Raw genomic sequence first — 16,123 nt, 5'->3', positions numbered from 1 at the left:
GAAAATTCTTGTTGAATGACCCTAAGCACACCAGAAGAGCACGTTCTATCCTCAGTTCACTTTTCCAGTCTCCTTGTGACAATACAGTGGCTACTGGGAACCCATGTCAGCATGACACACAAGGAGTCGGAAGCAGACACATGAGGACAGGCACGGGGCTGAGATTCAGTAGTTGGTCTAAAGGAGGTAAATTATTTTAGGGGAAGGACGATATGAGGCAGCTTTTCTGGTTCCAGGGCAACCTGAGCTTCTAGAAGACAAGAGAGCCCCCATACTTTAAAAGACAGGATATTTATTCATTTGATACTTACCTTACTTGAACCTCCACTGCCTATCTGTTTTAATATGGAATAAATTCTTCCGTTAACTGAAATGCATTCACTCATTGATGAGGATCCTGAAATCTAAACAATTAAGATATGTAAACATAAGTTCAATGAACATGTCTAACAAACTAGTTTGTACTAGGTATAGTGAAATGTTCCCAGTTTTAGCTAGCTAGGCTACAAGACTCCCCCCTCCTACCCCTCCCCAAAAGTCCAAAACAACAACAAAAACATAAAAGAGGAGTAAGAGAAAATGTCAACTTAATTCAGAAACAAACCTCTAAAAGGTCTCCTGTTTAACTGATTTTTACTTAAATTCCGAGTAGAAAGTGTAAGAATGTCACTTACTAGCCAGTGGACAAACTCATGAGCTGCCCATTTCATCTTTCTTCCCTATTCTCTTCCTCGCATCTCTTTATTTCCACATACATGGTCACAGTCATTTCTTTACCCCCACTCCCATTCATAAAAGCACTGTGCCAAGGCACAGTGAGCTCTGGTCCATTAGACAACACACATATCATCAATGCCTGCCCTTCTCTTCTGCCCTGAGTGAAGTTCATTTTCCCCAGAAATCTACCAACTGGTAAACATCAGTGGTCCTTTCCTTCCTTCTTATAACTGGATGTGTTTATAAAGACTTTAAACAAAAGGCCTTATTTTCAGATAGTAAAGCTGAAATGAAGAGGTTTTGATTAGCCAGTTAACCAAATTCAATCAATCAAAATCTGAATAAACTTCACTTTAACTGAATCACATTTTAAATCCAAAATGACAGAATTGTTCATGTAATTTTCTATAGAAACAGACAGATGAATTCTAATGTCCTTATTCTTGGGGCTTGACTTAAGTCAGAGTTGTTTCCCATGTGTTCTCTTTGTTCCTCCTTAAACAGCATTTCTTAGGGAATAATCCCTCTGACATCCTTATCCTGCTGTGGACACTAACAGAATACAGTAACACCTCGAATTCTACTTCAATGCCAGTGTGACATTAGTTCCATCCACGAGACTCATCCCTATCCACCTCCTCACTGGGGCCTTCCAAACTAATTAATTCAATCATTGTACTCTGCTTGTCTAACCCACAAAGCTTCCAAAAGCCCAGTGAAACCTTGAGCACAGCTTTCCCTTTCCCAGTTCTAGGCCACACCCGACTCCTTTTGAAGCCTTCCTAGCAGTGGCCTCCTCTAGAGCACTGTCAAGCCCCCTTTCCAGTCACTTCTGTATTGCCTTCTAGACTTTAACCAGAACAGGACCTATCAGCACTAAAAGGACAATAAACAGATCTTGACTCAACATTACTCCCTCCCTTTGGAGAGAGGGTCTTTCTATTTAATTCTGGATGCCCTGGAATTCACTCGGATAGCCAGGATGGCCTCAAACTCAAAGGAATCTTCCTGAGGGCTGTGTGGCATCATGCCAGGCTTTTTCCTTTAACTCTGCAACTTCTTATATAATTTCCAGCCTGCAGACCCTATCATATCTTTCCATAGCTAGTAATATATAAGCTATTGCCAGGTAATCTTTTGTTCATCTTTTTATATAATGGCAAAATATACATAACCCCAAATTTGCCTTTTTAACCATGTTTTCTTTAATCAATTGGTCTTAACAGATGGTCACTCTTTTGGCTATTTCATTTAAGTAACACCAGCAGTTAACATTCACCAACTTTTAAGTGTCAGGCCATGCTCTGCTTTAAGAGTTACGCATATGCTTAACATAACCTTCACAACGACTCTAGCAGGAGGTAGTGCTATTTCTCCATTTTGAGCATGATGAAATGGGCACAAAGAGTTCTTGTAACTTGCCAAAGATCACACAGCTGGAGAGTGAGGCCAAGAATCGTCCACGAGGTCTGCCCATGAGACCCATGTTCACACTGTGCTCAAGAGTATTATACAATAATTTCAGTCAGTTGGGATCTAGGCTTTTCTCAAATGATAACTCACATGTCAGCAACATCTTTGTTAGTTTACAATAATCATAACACATTGTAAGTGCTTCATATTGCTACTCTATCCAGAAAACTCACTTTTCCAAACGAATTACATATTAACAAAAGAAATGGAGCCGCTCACAAGAAGGTAAGCTCCACTATGAGAGGAGGCTTATTATTAAAGGATTTCAACTGGATTCTTGAGTCTACTCACTGAGAGCACGTGGGAGACAAACCCTTATCAAAATGTCAAAAACTTTCCTAAGGGACAGGTTCTGAAGACCTTCCCTGTCAACTTGATAGTATGAAAGCAAAATCTATGAAACTGACTGCACCTTAAATATGCCACTATAAACCATGCCCTCGAACCTGTAAGTTTTGAAGAGGAGTGCTGAGCCCTTGCTGCTGATGCTGCTGGTGGCGGGCAAGTTGGCTGTAAGGTGTTGATGATGGACAGGCAGGTGGGAATTCATTCTTTACAACTGAAGTCTTAAAACTAGAAAAGATTTTGTTCTCTTTAATATAACATATTTAAAAATTAAAAGGAAAAATTTAAGTCTTCGTGCACTGTAAAAAGATCACATGAACCTAAAATTCCCATATTAGTTTTTCTTGGGGGCTGATATTTACATGTTTGACTTATATCATGACCAGGTGGTTAATTTGGGGAAAATTGTTACAAAATCAATTTTTTATCTCTTAACAAGAAATCCTTGTTAATAAAAATAAAATGGAATTAAAAATATGGAGTAAGGAGAATTTTATAACAGTTCAGCCAAAAACAAAGATCAGCTTATAACTGACTACAGAATTTTAGAATTGTTTTTAAACAATAATGTTCTATGGCAGTCTGCTAGAAATAACTAAGAGTCAATTATGTCAGCAGAGGAGCTTGGTCTTCTAGTTTGTATCTGTTTAGCACACATTCACACTTTCTGCTTCCTTTGATTGCTAATATACCTTCAATATTGGTACAGTAGTTGGCAAAAAAACAAAAACAACCACAACCACAACAACAACAAAACCTTTAAAAATATTAACAGTAACTAATCTGGGGCTAGAAAGATGGCTCAGTGGGTAAGAGCACCTACTGTGCAAGCCAAAGACCTGAGCCAGAATTCCCAACACCCATGTAAAATGTTGGCACAGCTATGTTACGGCAGGCCTGTAGCCTGTTGGCACAGCTATGTTACGGCAGGCCTGTAGCCTGTTGGGATCACAGGTACAAGCTCTGCTAAGGCTTGCTCGCCAATCCTATCTCCACAGTCCTTGAGAGACTCTATCCAGGGAAAAAGATGGAGAGTGCAGTCCCTTCTGGCCTACAGGCACATGCATCTGCGTATATAAGTGAGCATACGGAACTCGCACATAAATATCTTAAGAAACGTATTATTAATTTAGCTAGTAATCATTCTTTGTAATAACTACATATAATAAGATGATGAAATAATAACATTGCATTAAATAGATAAGACGCTGGTTATAAATAGGATAGTTCTAATTAGGGTAAAGAATGACATTCTGAAAAACAAAAAAAGCCAAAGGCACCATGGAATTATGTTATCTCTTAAAACATTAAAAATATAGCCAATGGGGGTTGGGGATTTAGCTCAGTAGTAGAGCGCTTGCCTAGCAAGCGCAAGGTCCTGGTTTCGGTCCTCAGCTCTGGGGGGTGGGGGGGAAATATATATATATATATATATATATATATATATATATATATATATATATATATATATATAGCTAGCCAATGGTTGGAGATTATTATATATTCCTTTCTTTGTAGTGTCACTCATTTTCTTTTGCAATATCTTTTATGTTTCCTTTTTATCAACTAATCACCCAACTTCCTCACCTCTCATTCCTGTCTTTGGTCAAACTATGTGAATTATACATCTGATCTCATTCAGAGGCCATCCCATGCCAATTACCACTTCATACATGGAAATACCTATCTATCCTGTTCCGTTCTAAGAATGTTAAATTTTCTTTAAAGGGTTTCTCAATCAGAGAAGCATACACGTTCACGAGCAAAAGACCTAGACTGCATACTTAGATTTCCAAGCTGTAAGACTATGATATGACAGAGAATACTTTTATAACAGTCCTTAAAAACAGAATAATTATACATGAAGACAATATTTATGTAATCGTGATTTGCTTTCCCCCTTGGATTTTATAGACGCCCAAAACTGATGCTGAGAAAAAAAAAAGTAATTTCCAAGTCTCTAAATAAGAGAGCAGAGAGAGCAGGTTCAACCCAATACAGTTTGACCTGAAAGCCTGTCTTCTTTCTATTTATCACCTTGCATTCTGAGCTCAGAGAAAAAGGTAATTACCATTTCATGTAATCATCCAAGGAACTGCTACTAGGTGTCTCACAGACAGACTTTGGATCAATCCATTTAGGAACTGATAATGGTGGTGACTGCTTTGAAACAGAAAAGGCAAGTTGCTCAACAGTGGTACACTTCTGCTAAAAGAAAAATTTAAGATTCCATGACTTAGAGAATTAGACATAACAGTTTAACAAATATAACCTTTGAAATAATAAAAGTAGGAAAAGCAAAGCTGCCTTGGTTTGGGTTTCCATTGCTGTGAAGACTCCTTTTATAAAGGACATTTAATTGGGACTGATTACAGTTTCAGAGGTTGAGTCCATTATCATCATGGTGGGAAGTATGGCAGCATGCAGTGAACTTGGAGATGGAGGAGTCCAGAGTTCTACATTGTGATCCGAAAACAGCAAGGAGATTCCCTTCTGCAGGCAGCCAGAGGAAGGTCTCTTCCACTGGGTGGAGCTTGAGCATAGTACCTCAAAGCCCATGCTCACAGTGATGCACTTCCTCCACTAAAGCCACACCAACTCCAAACAGGCCACACCTCCTAATAGTAGCATTTCCCATGGGCCAAGCATATTTAAACCACCACAAAAGCAAACTAAAACAGTGTGTGTTTGTGTATGTGCACATGTTTAGGTAGAGGGCAACTAGGGTACTGTGTTTTGAGAAAGTCTATGTTGGACCTGAGGGTCATAGATTATGCTAGGTTGGGCTGGCAGACCAGTAAGCCCTGTGGACTCGCCAGCCTCCATCTCCCTGGTGTTGGTTAAGATTACAGGCACATGGCACTGCCCCTAGCTTTTCCAGTGATTTATCAGACTCAGGTCATCATGCTTGTACAGTATTGTACTAAGCTACCTTCCTCAGCCCAGCTTTTAGTCAAATTTTAGTACAGTTCTTTTATTCCAAACTTAATGCTAACATACTCTACTCAAGCTAGCCATATTATCAGGAAGACACAGAGTGTATTTAACAAAAAAACACTCAGCATCTTCCTTGTATCAGAACCATCATGCATTAAATTCTTATAAAATGTTCAGGAACTTTGCAATGTACTATCTAGAGATGCACTTCAGTCTGGGGACAATTTGGCTTTTAGAGAGTATCTGCATGTAAATCACACTGATCTCTACTGTAATTTCAGACATTGGGATCTCTTTATACTCAAGAATCACAAAAGATAAATCTATTCTGCCTTCCGTCGTGGAGTCCTCTTAATTTTTAGAAATGTCTAAAAGAGCTCTCAGAAACATTCTTTCATTTATGAGTATGAGTACATACATGTATTCACTAGGATTACTGAGGAATATGTGACTAAGAGGCAGCTCTAGTAAGTTACTAAGCAATGAAAATGTTAACGATAGTGATCAGAGGGATGTTTGCACTCTGCATTTAGAAATAAGAACTGGGGATGTAAGTGTATGTGGCTACCATGAAGGAAAGTCATCAGAGAGGAGTTATGAATTTGAAGGACAGCTATAAAAAGGGCGATGCAAGGGATGGATGGAGAGGCAAGAAGAAATCAGGACGTTGCTAGCCTCTGCATGACCCAGGGCCTACAGGGCCTAGCATTATTTTTGTTTTATTTTGTTCTAAATCAATGGCTCTCAACCCGTGTGTTGCAACCCCTTTGACAAATCCCTAACACCAAAATTATTTACATTGCAATTCGTAACAGTAACTAAATTACAGTATGAAATAGCAACAAAATAATTTTATGGTTGGGGTCACAACATGAAGAACCTGTATTAAAGGGTCACAGCATTAGGAAGATTGAGAACCATAGATGATCTCGCTATGTAGCCTTGGCTGGCCTAGAGCTCAATATGTAGACCAAGCTGACCTTGAACTCAGAGATCTGTCTGCCTCTGCCTCCCAAGTGCTAGGATTAAAGATGTGTACCACTATGTCTGGTTCAGAATATTTTTAAGAAACAATGTGGAGTCACCAGGATTTCAGCTATGACAGCAGTGAGTAAAGAACATGACGGCACACTGAGAAGGCAGAGGTCTCAGAAGAGTAGGCCTCTGTAAGAAGTGAGGAAGAAGTAGCCTAACAGAAATGGGGAACTCAAAGCTCTAAAGTAAGACATGTGATGAAATAAACTCCCTTTTAGAAGGCTGCTCAGTCAGCAGGGTCACAAGAAACTGGCTACTCTTCCTTGCTGTTTCTAAGAATCCTTTTCAAGTTTTCAGTGTATTTTCTGAATTTGGAATATTTTCATCTCCGAGGAAAAACCCCCATACCTGTAATCCGCACCTTGTTTCTTACAGTACCTGTTTCCACCAACTATGAACATAGTTTCCATTTCTATGGTTTCGCCTATTCAGAACATCTCACTTTAGCTCACAGAACCAATGGCCTCCTGGGAGAGAGTTCTTACACTTAGCAATGTTTAAGGTTCATTTAGGTTGGAGTGTGTACCAGTATTTCAATGATTAGTAACACTTCATTATATAGATGTACCACATAATATAGATATTACTTTTGCCAAATTACAAATATTCTACTATGAATAATACTCATTTCCAAATTATTTTTAGAGATGTATGCATTCAGTTCTCTTAAGTATAAATCTATTATAGGGCTAGAGAAAGAGCTCAAGGGTTAAAAAACTGTATTATTCTTGCAGGTGACCTGAGTTCGATGTCCATCACCCATATTGGGCAGCTCTCAACCACTTGTAACTCTAGCTCCATAGGCACCTGCATTCACAGGCACACATTAAAAAGAAAACCCTACAACAGTCTATTAGTACTGATGAAAACAGAATTTATCCTGACATGTGTTCTTAGCATCCTACAGGTGCTACTACTGATCACGGTATTCCGGGAAAAAAAGAAAAAGGCATCTTGTAAATAAACGATTGCACTAAATATGGTCTCTCATCACCTTAACACTTCAAAGTCAAATAGCCAACATACCTATCAAGCCTGAGACATGTGTTACTAAAGACAGTAATGCAGTTTAAGGGAACAGAACATCACCTCTTTATCAGCCTTTGGGGTTACATCTGGAACGTGCCACTGGGGGGCAAAGGCAGCCGAGTTCTGGATCCCACAGCCTGGCTTTCTGGCAGACTGCCACTGCTTGTGCCTTCTTTCTGGAATCTCCGGTTCTTGACGCACTTTAGGTTCTGAAACTTTGTTATCATTAAAAATTAATATTTGATGATAATGATAATTAAGAACAGGTGTGGTGGCGTCCACCTGTAGACTCAGAGGTAGGAGAGGATAGCTTGAACCAGGGATCTGAACCAGCTTGGGCAGTACAGCAAGACCCCACCTCAAAACAAAACAAACCTCAAATAAACAAGGAAGCTTAAGCAACAGGAGCGTGGCATAGACTCTGCTTCATTTCCACTCTGAAAATAACAGGAGCTACCAAAAAGTGACACAAGGAAGGGGCAGGCTTACAAACGGCAGACACTAACTTCCCTAATAGTTTTAAGTTTCACCAGAGACTATTCTAGACTTAAATGCTTCTGGTTTTTAATAAATAAATTAAGAATCTTAAGTGTGGATGTTATAAAGTAATACTAACTAAGGAAAAGCTAACTTACTACTGTTCTTAGACGCTCACTTTAAAAACTGATTTTATTTTACCCTGCACAATAACAAAAGGAGAAGATCCTAGAGAAAAAGGATATACTATTTTCAAACATGATTGTGGACCTACCAACACTCACAAACTCACTGTAGAACATGCCTGTAATTCCAGCCCTTAATGGGCTGAGGCAGGAGAACTGTGAATTTGAAGACAGCTAGGCAGCCTAAAATAAGACCTTGTCTTAAAAAAAGAATAAATAAAACTATCATACATACAAAAAAGCACTAAAAAAATACATTATTAGAATTGTTCAGTGAATTTAGGAATATCCATATATTTAAGTAAAAAAATAAATCAAATTTATATACTAGCAATAAAGTTAAACACAGAAATTTTGTACAGCAAAGGGTACCCTTCAATATCACAACACCAAAAATATCAGCTACTCTCAACTAAATCTACCACAATATACACAAGAGCTCTAGAGAGCAGGGTTCTTGTTGTAGTAAAAGACTGAACACATGCCAGGTTAATGGGCTGAAAGGCTCAAGAGGAAAATTTGTCGCAGGTGTCTTTATAGGCTCAACTGCTTCTCAAACTTCAGAGAATGAAAACTGGTATACAGAACCTAGTTATTTTTATGGAAATTCAAAATCTCGACACTTTATCTTATCATATGTATTCATGTTCATATCAAGTTCAAGCAAAATTGACCTAAAGATGAAAGATAAAAAGATTCCCCACAATCTGTAAGTATGTTTAGGACACTCACTCACATAAACCTTGTTTAAAATAACAGAAAGTGTAAAGGCAAAGACTAGGAAGTCAGAATGCACAGAAATTTAGAATTCTATTTCACCAAATTAGCTATCGAATGAATACTATTAACAGGCATATTTGATAAAGGTGACTTTTCTTAATGGTATCAAAAGATTACAAGAAATTATGAATAGTTTCCAAAAATACCAAGATCAGGAACCTGTTCCCAATGAATATCAAGGTAAAGAATAAAAGACGAGTCTACGGATGAAACACTACTTGGCACAGAGGCTTTCGGCAGCACTGGGCTTCCAGGATTAGAGTCATGAATGCAAACATCAGAGGCAAACATCAGAGCTAGTCTTACTCGGCTGTAAAGTCTCTCCTCAGAAGGCCATTGGCACACATTCAAAGTCACCTGATAAACCCCAGCCCTGCCCTAAAAGTATTGCTTACTCTGGACCTCTGAACCACACTAGTGTAGGCACTAGCTAGGGTCACGCCAGTCGCCAGTCACTTCCTTCCCACTGGGCAGCAGCTGCCCTGTGCCCCTCCCTCGGAACAGCCCGGTTTATCAGTTATTCTTTTTTTTTTTTCTTTTCTTTTCTTTTTTTTCGGAGCTGGGGACAGAACCCAGGGCCTTGTGCTTGCTAGGCAAGCGCTCTACCACTGAGCTAAATCCCCGACCCCTTATCAGTTATTCTTTAGCCCAAGCATTCCCTCCTGCTGAGAGTCACTGCTATGAGTCCCACTTAAATGTTAATGGGTTTGCAAATCTTCTCTTCCAAGTATTTTTCCATACTTTCCCCAATCCAAATGAGGTTCCTAAAACTTTCCCTCTCTAAGTTCTAAGAGCATTTTGCTTGTATCTCTCCTAACAATCTTTACACTTTATCCTACATTTAGCTATTCTATGTACATTCCAGAAGTGATTTCCAATTTTGGGACCCTGTTCCTAAAATCCCTGGGTCTCTAGAGCATTTATTAGACTAGTGGAAAACCAAAGTTTGATTTAAAATAAAAATGAGAGTGAACTGTGATATAGAAATTACTTTGTTCTTTGGTGACAATAGCTGTCAAACCAAGGAAAAAATAACCCTTTTTATGTGCCCTTTAGGAAAATACCTTCCTCTCCTAAAGGAGTCAATATTTTCCATGCACTCTGTAAAAAAGTTAAAATGGAAAGTAAAATACAAAATTTTACATCACAATTAGGTCATTATCTGTTGTCTTAAGCTATGAGGATTGTGTATGATACATATGCACATTTGTGTGTGTGAGCACACAAAAGTCAGAGAGAAACCTCAGGTACCAGTTCTTGCTTCCACTTTGTTCTAGACAGGGTCTCATGTCACGTGCTGTGTGCATCAGAAGACAAGGCCTGTGAGCTTTGGGGGATTCTCTGTCCCGCCATCTTATCATAGGAGTGTGGGGGTTATAGACCTGACTACCGAGTTCAAGTTTATGTGGGTTTTGGAGATTTGAATTGGGGTCTTCATCATATGTGGCAAGCGCTTTATCCACAGAGCCATCTCTCCAGTGCGTCTGTGTTATTCTTTGAAGTTTCAAAAATACAGAATGAATTTTAGTCATTTCCGTGCCATGGTTATCTTCTTTTGTTTCTCCCTCCCCCTCAGAAGTCCTTTCTATTCCCAAGTCCCCCACTGACTTTCATATCCTTCTTTTGTCAACAGCCCCGTGAGTTTAATCAGGTTGACTACATAAGCACTTACCTTCCAACTTTGTTAGACTTGAATCCGTTTTACTCTTCAAGGTTACTAAATCAGACATAAGTTCAGAACTTTTTTCATTGGACACCAGAGAGTCTTTCAAATGGATAGCTTGAATGGGCTACACAAAAAGAACAGAAAGATTTCAAATAAAATAATGTACCATAAATAGCAGTTGTACTAATTGGTCTAAACTGTTCAATATAATGAGTTTTATCTATGCAAAAAGATTGCTTGCAAAACTATCTGTCATATCTGTAGACTCACAAACTCCCAGAAGGTCATAACCATTAACTTGACAAATTTTCTTTAAGTGGACAAGTTAATTGCTACGCTATACTTCACTCAAAAAAGATAGTGTTAGAAATTTTGGATCCAACATAAAATAAGTCTGATGATAAAATGTAAGTATGTTGTTTACATGATTCTATTTTTTAGTTAGTATGTATTTATGGATTTTGCAGTGCTAGGAATTGAACTCAGAGCCTCACATATGATAGTTATGTGCTCTACTAGTGAGCCAAATCCCCTGTCCTGATTGTACTATATTACCAAAATAACAGCAATAGTAGAAGTTGGCATTTATCTAACCTCAAAGTAGTATTATACATTGAGAAAGTATAATTTGATACAATTAAGTACCATTCCCTAAAAGTAGAGAAAATTATTATTTTAAAGCATACCAGAAAAGCTTGTAATGTTGAAAATTCACACTACAATGCCAGGGATTTAAGCCAAGTATACCAAGAATATTAGAAACCCTACAACTTATTGCATCTGGAACTAGTCACTTCCTGGGTAAAGCTGACAAAAGGTGGGGGCATAGCAGATTAATTTTAGTTCTTATGATCCCGCCTCTGCATCAATATATGCTCTGCGTTTAAAGATGGTTGGCCATCATCATGTCAGTAAACATAATAATAACAACCTGGGGAATAACGCCCACGCTGATTCTCAGACCCAGGCCTACCAGTGCATCTAAACGCATGCCTAATTAATGTGCCTCATGGTCTTCTGATCCTTGCACCAACACCTGCGCTAACTCTCAGAGGTGGTCTCAAATTCCACCAACGCTTTGGAGATTAAACACCAATCCTTTCCCTACAGAAAGCTCTATGAGATGAGTTTTACACCAGGAACCTTTGCTTCACACACATTTAAAGTTGTAATACCTTTAAACCTCTCAATTCATAGGAATCATTTCCACTTGATTTGGATCCAGGCATAATCGAATCTCGGTATTCTGATCCAGATATTTTTCTATTACCCATGAGACAAAAAGATTTTAACAGTTAACATAAAATTGTTTTATTGTTCATTTTCAAACTGCCTTTCAATACACATATGTTGTACATGTACACTGTGAATTGGAAGCATCTTTAAAAGTGACTTAATTCTAATGCAAAGGTGACTGTGCTTAAGAATTAGGTACCGGGCAATGAGGAACTGATGAGATAGATGACTGCCAGTGTCTTCATTGCCTAACAAGGTACACTGGAGCTAAGATAAGGGTGTGGGAAAGGAAAAGTATGCAGATGAAATGGCTGCACACAGATGAGGGATAACAACGCGTAAGGAACTGTCATGTGGCCCTTTACAGTCCAGCATACGGTCTGTCATAAAAAGCATCAAGAGCCCGGCTGAGTGAACCTTGAGGGGTGGGGAGTGTTTAAAACAATATACTTTAAGAGTGAGAGAAAAATCTCCAGCATGCTTCAACTAAGTATTTGAAAAGGAGGTCCAAGATAACAGGAATATGTAACTCAAATGCAAATATCCTCTTAACCATCAATATCTATTTGAAGCCTAAATAGAACAGTACTTCAGTTACTGAAAGCACCAACTAAAGTAGTTTGCTCCTCAATTTCCTTAGCACTTACAACTATAGCAAGCACATAAGGGATGGGATTCCTTATTTGGGAGTAGACACTCAAACTGAGAGTAGGGGAATATATCAGATGAGAATGATTCTTTTTTTACTGAAGTCTCTTCTCTCTCTCTCTCAAAACATATACATAACATATATAAACACAGACACACACACATAGACTCTCCCACACACAGACCCCCCCCCCACAGACCAACACACAGAACCCCCCCCACACACACACCACACTTAAGATACAGCCCGCTTACTATATGCTATGATCCCAGCAACCCCCTTGATTTAAAGATTTCACCGTGCTAGGTCTCACTCAGCAGTCAGTTCTTTGGTCCTAGGGATTGAGCCCAGGGCACTTGGCATGTTAAGTATGTGATCTACCAGAACATGCTCCCGGCCTCTATCACTTCTTGAAGCCCTGAGCTCTGAAACAATGTATGAATTCATCATCATCCACTAATAGCTAGCCAGCACTTAAGCAGACTAAAAACAAAGTTTGTTTTCAAATCCCCTTCCATCCCTGCTGTAAGTCCAGCATCAAAGAGACAGAAGCAGAACTACCAGACATCCTGGAAGAACATAGCTCAAAGAACAAAAACAACCCAAAAAGAAACCCAGTAACTTCTAATATCAAAGAAAGATTTAATTATTTTGTGTTCAAGCCTGGTGAACACAAAACACCCAGGAGGCACGGATTCCAGCTTGAGTAGAGTTTAAGGCTAGCCTAGGAAAAATTAGTGAAATGGCTCTAAAATAGAAATAGTAAAGGGAAGAACATGGATGTACACCAAAGGAAGGGGACTTGCATAGATCCGGCCCTAGCCTCAACAAAATTAGTGAATCCTATTACTATTACTAAGTGAAACTGTAAGATATTCTGGGAACGATCTCTATTATACAAACACGTTTAAAAAGCCTAATTCAAACATACCTTTTTGTAAACTGTGGCACAGCTGAACCATCTGTCTTCACATAGTAATCTGGGCTATTTAGAAGATTAACTGGGACTCTTCCAAAGGGGCATGACTAGAAATGATTTGAAAGATTAAGTAACAAACTGGGACACATAAAGAATTCACTACCATCGCCTTCTTCAAAGTGGACTGAAAACAACTCACCCGTTTAGTTTTGTTAGTTTGCTTTAAGGGATTTCGATGACTTACTTCCGCATCTTTTGGAGGCATGTTCTCCCTGAACAGAAAGAAAATAGCTGTGATTTTTTTTCAGAGAATACTATGCTAACTGTTATCACACCAGTGTGACAATACAAAGATAACCAAGTGAAGAGCTGAATGTGTTCCTTACCCATATAAAATCCTGGCTGCAGCAGCCTGTACTTTGGGATCGCAGCTGCTCTTCCTACTCTGTAAATTCCCAAGTGAACTGGAGAATGATTCTTGGGCAGTTAGTACTGTAGATGCTGTAAAAATTTCACAACTAGGATTAAGTTTACAAAGAAAGAGTAATCTTTTTTTTTTTTTTTTTGGTTCTTTTTTTCGGAGCTGGGGACCGAACCCAGGGCCTTGCGCTTCCTAGGTAAGCACTCTACCACTGAGCTAAATCCCCAGCCCCTAGAAAGAGTAATCTTACACGCAGGAATATTTTTAAAGACATGGGGGATATAGAAGCTTCTTTCCAGCTGTCCCTTTAAATCCTCTCCACACATATAACTGTCCCCAGGGTAAAAGTATGTCCATCACTAAAAGCAAAAGGCCACCTCTTTACTTTGACCAAGTCATTTTAAGGAGTTACCAACACAAGGTTGGCGCAGTAAGGATCTTTGTTTCTGAACAGCTTACCTCCTATACACCTACTTAACTGTAGGCTTTTAAGCATTATACCTAAATCATGTTTTCCTTTCAAGTATCCCGAAACTGAGTTCTACCCCTCCAGCAAAGCACAGCACATGATAACCACCTGATAAACTCTTTTTGTCCTCCTCTGAGAGCAGCTGCTTTTTCTGGAGGTGTAGGTTACGGATGGCAGTCTCCAGCATCTGCAGCGGCACTGCCCCCGTCTCTACAGCTTTATGAAGAAGCTGTTCGCTTTTCTTAAGATTGCCTAAGAGAGGGAAAACAACTGTTATTTGATGCAGGACCCTTTGCCCACTATTCCCAGCTCATTGATTCATTAAGACCTAGTGGAAAGATTAGACTGCTTCACACTACTGCATAAGCAAATACACAATTTCTCACTTATCACACAGAGTTAAGTCCTCTTTCCCAATTCCTGCTCACCACTGAAAACCATTTAGAAGTTTAATAAACTAGTGCATACACACACACACACACACACACACACACACACACACACACACACTACAGCAATTAGAAGCATCTTGAGTACTCTCCATATTAAAGCAAACATTTGTTATAATATACTATTCATAATAACATTTAGTCATCAAGAGTGAAAATTTGCTAAAAACTTTTCTAGCAAAAGGATTTATTAAAAAAAAAAAAGTTAGAGGGCTAACATCTGCTGTTAAATTAATCTATGCCACTGCCAAAATACAAAATAACTAATACAAAAGTTTATTCAACCAGACGTTATCAAATTTCCTTTCAAATACAAGCTGGATCTTTAATAGTTGGTAAATGTTCAATGTGTACATCACGTAGCACACAGGATGATATCAGCAGTCACGGAATTCACGGGCTACAATGCTATACATGGCACTTAGGGTATAAAGAATATCATGTAAGAAAGACACTTCAATACCTAACCACAGGAAAAGACTTTCTGAATAGAGTCCTACTTGCTCAGAAAATGAGAGCCGAACTGGCAAGCAACATTAGAAAGCTTCTGTACAACAAAGGAAATAGCTAATCAAGTAGAGAACATGGGTGTTCTTTGCCAGCTATGCATCTAATAGAGGCCTAATATCTAAAATATACAAAGAACTTAAAAAACTAAGAAACGAGAAAATAACCAAATCAATAAATAAGATAATGAAAAGATAGTCATGAAGGAAGAAATACAAGTGGTCAATAAATACATGAAAAAATGTTTAACTTCACTAGGGAAAGAAAAATGCAAATCAAACTACATTAAGAATCCATTTTACTCCAGTCAGAATGGGAGTCATTAAAAAAAAACAAATATAAAAAACAAACAATAATGCTGGATCAAATGTGGACAAGAGAGAAATTGTAAGCATCACTAATGAAAATACAGACTAGTCCAACCTCTGTGGAAATCAGTACCAAGGTTTCTCAACACACCAGCAACAGAGGAAAGAGATGAACCTCCTCTGCCTCTCCCACATGTTTGTTTACTCAAAGGACTGCAGTGCAACGTACCACAGGGACCCCTCACCCCAGTGTTTACTGCAGCACTGCAGAGCTGGAGAGAAGGCTCAGTAGTTAAGAGCACTTGCTGTTCTTGTAGAGGACCAGGATTTGGTTCACAGCACCCGCATGGCAGCTCACAACCATTTACCAACTCCAGGGGCCAATGCCTGCTTCTGACCCATGTGGGTGCCAGGTATGTATGTACATGGTTTAAGTACATACATGCAGGCAAAATACTCATAGACATAAAAGAAGAAACTATTTACAACAGCTAAGTTATGATGCCAATATAGATATCACA

General features: G+C 38.8%; 1 protein-coding gene across 14 annotated transcripts in view; it reads right to left on the bottom strand.

The window, feature by feature from the left end:
- Ttk (Ttk protein kinase) overlaps nucleotides 1-16,123 on the bottom strand; it is a 39,987-nt gene that overhangs the window by 13,439 nt on the left and 10,425 nt on the right. For 6 of the 14 annotated variants that reach the window (XM_006243460.5, XM_006243463.5, XM_006243465.5 and 3 more), the window contains 10 exons: nucleotides 14,447-14,590; nucleotides 13,835-13,949; nucleotides 13,648-13,720; nucleotides 13,461-13,555; nucleotides 11,820-11,907; nucleotides 10,651-10,768; nucleotides 7,597-7,751; nucleotides 4,607-4,743; nucleotides 2,637-2,763; nucleotides 312-404 (listed from right to left, as the gene is read on the bottom strand). In XM_006243460.5, coding sequence (XP_006243522.1) covers nucleotides 312-404; nucleotides 2,637-2,763; nucleotides 4,607-4,743; nucleotides 7,597-7,751; nucleotides 10,651-10,768; nucleotides 11,820-11,907; nucleotides 13,461-13,555; nucleotides 13,648-13,720; nucleotides 13,835-13,949; nucleotides 14,447-14,590 — 1,145 coding nt within the window. The remainder of the gene's footprint in view (nucleotides 1-311; nucleotides 405-2,636; nucleotides 2,764-4,606; nucleotides 4,744-7,596; nucleotides 7,752-10,650; nucleotides 10,769-11,819; nucleotides 11,908-13,460; nucleotides 13,556-13,647; nucleotides 13,721-13,834; nucleotides 13,950-14,446; nucleotides 14,591-16,123) is intronic. The other 8 variants (XM_063265555.1, XM_006243461.5, XM_039081526.2 and 5 more) reach the window with 4 other exon arrangements.

The sequence above is a fragment of the Rattus norvegicus genome, chromosome 8, assembly GCF_036323735.1.
Source record: "Rattus norvegicus strain BN/NHsdMcwi chromosome 8, GRCr8, whole genome shotgun sequence".
NCBI classification, from domain to species: Eukaryota; Metazoa; Chordata; class Mammalia; order Rodentia; family Muridae; genus Rattus; species Rattus norvegicus.
The sequence above is the reverse complement of the archived record's forward strand: the minus strand, read 5'-3'. Positions and strand labels throughout refer to the sequence as shown.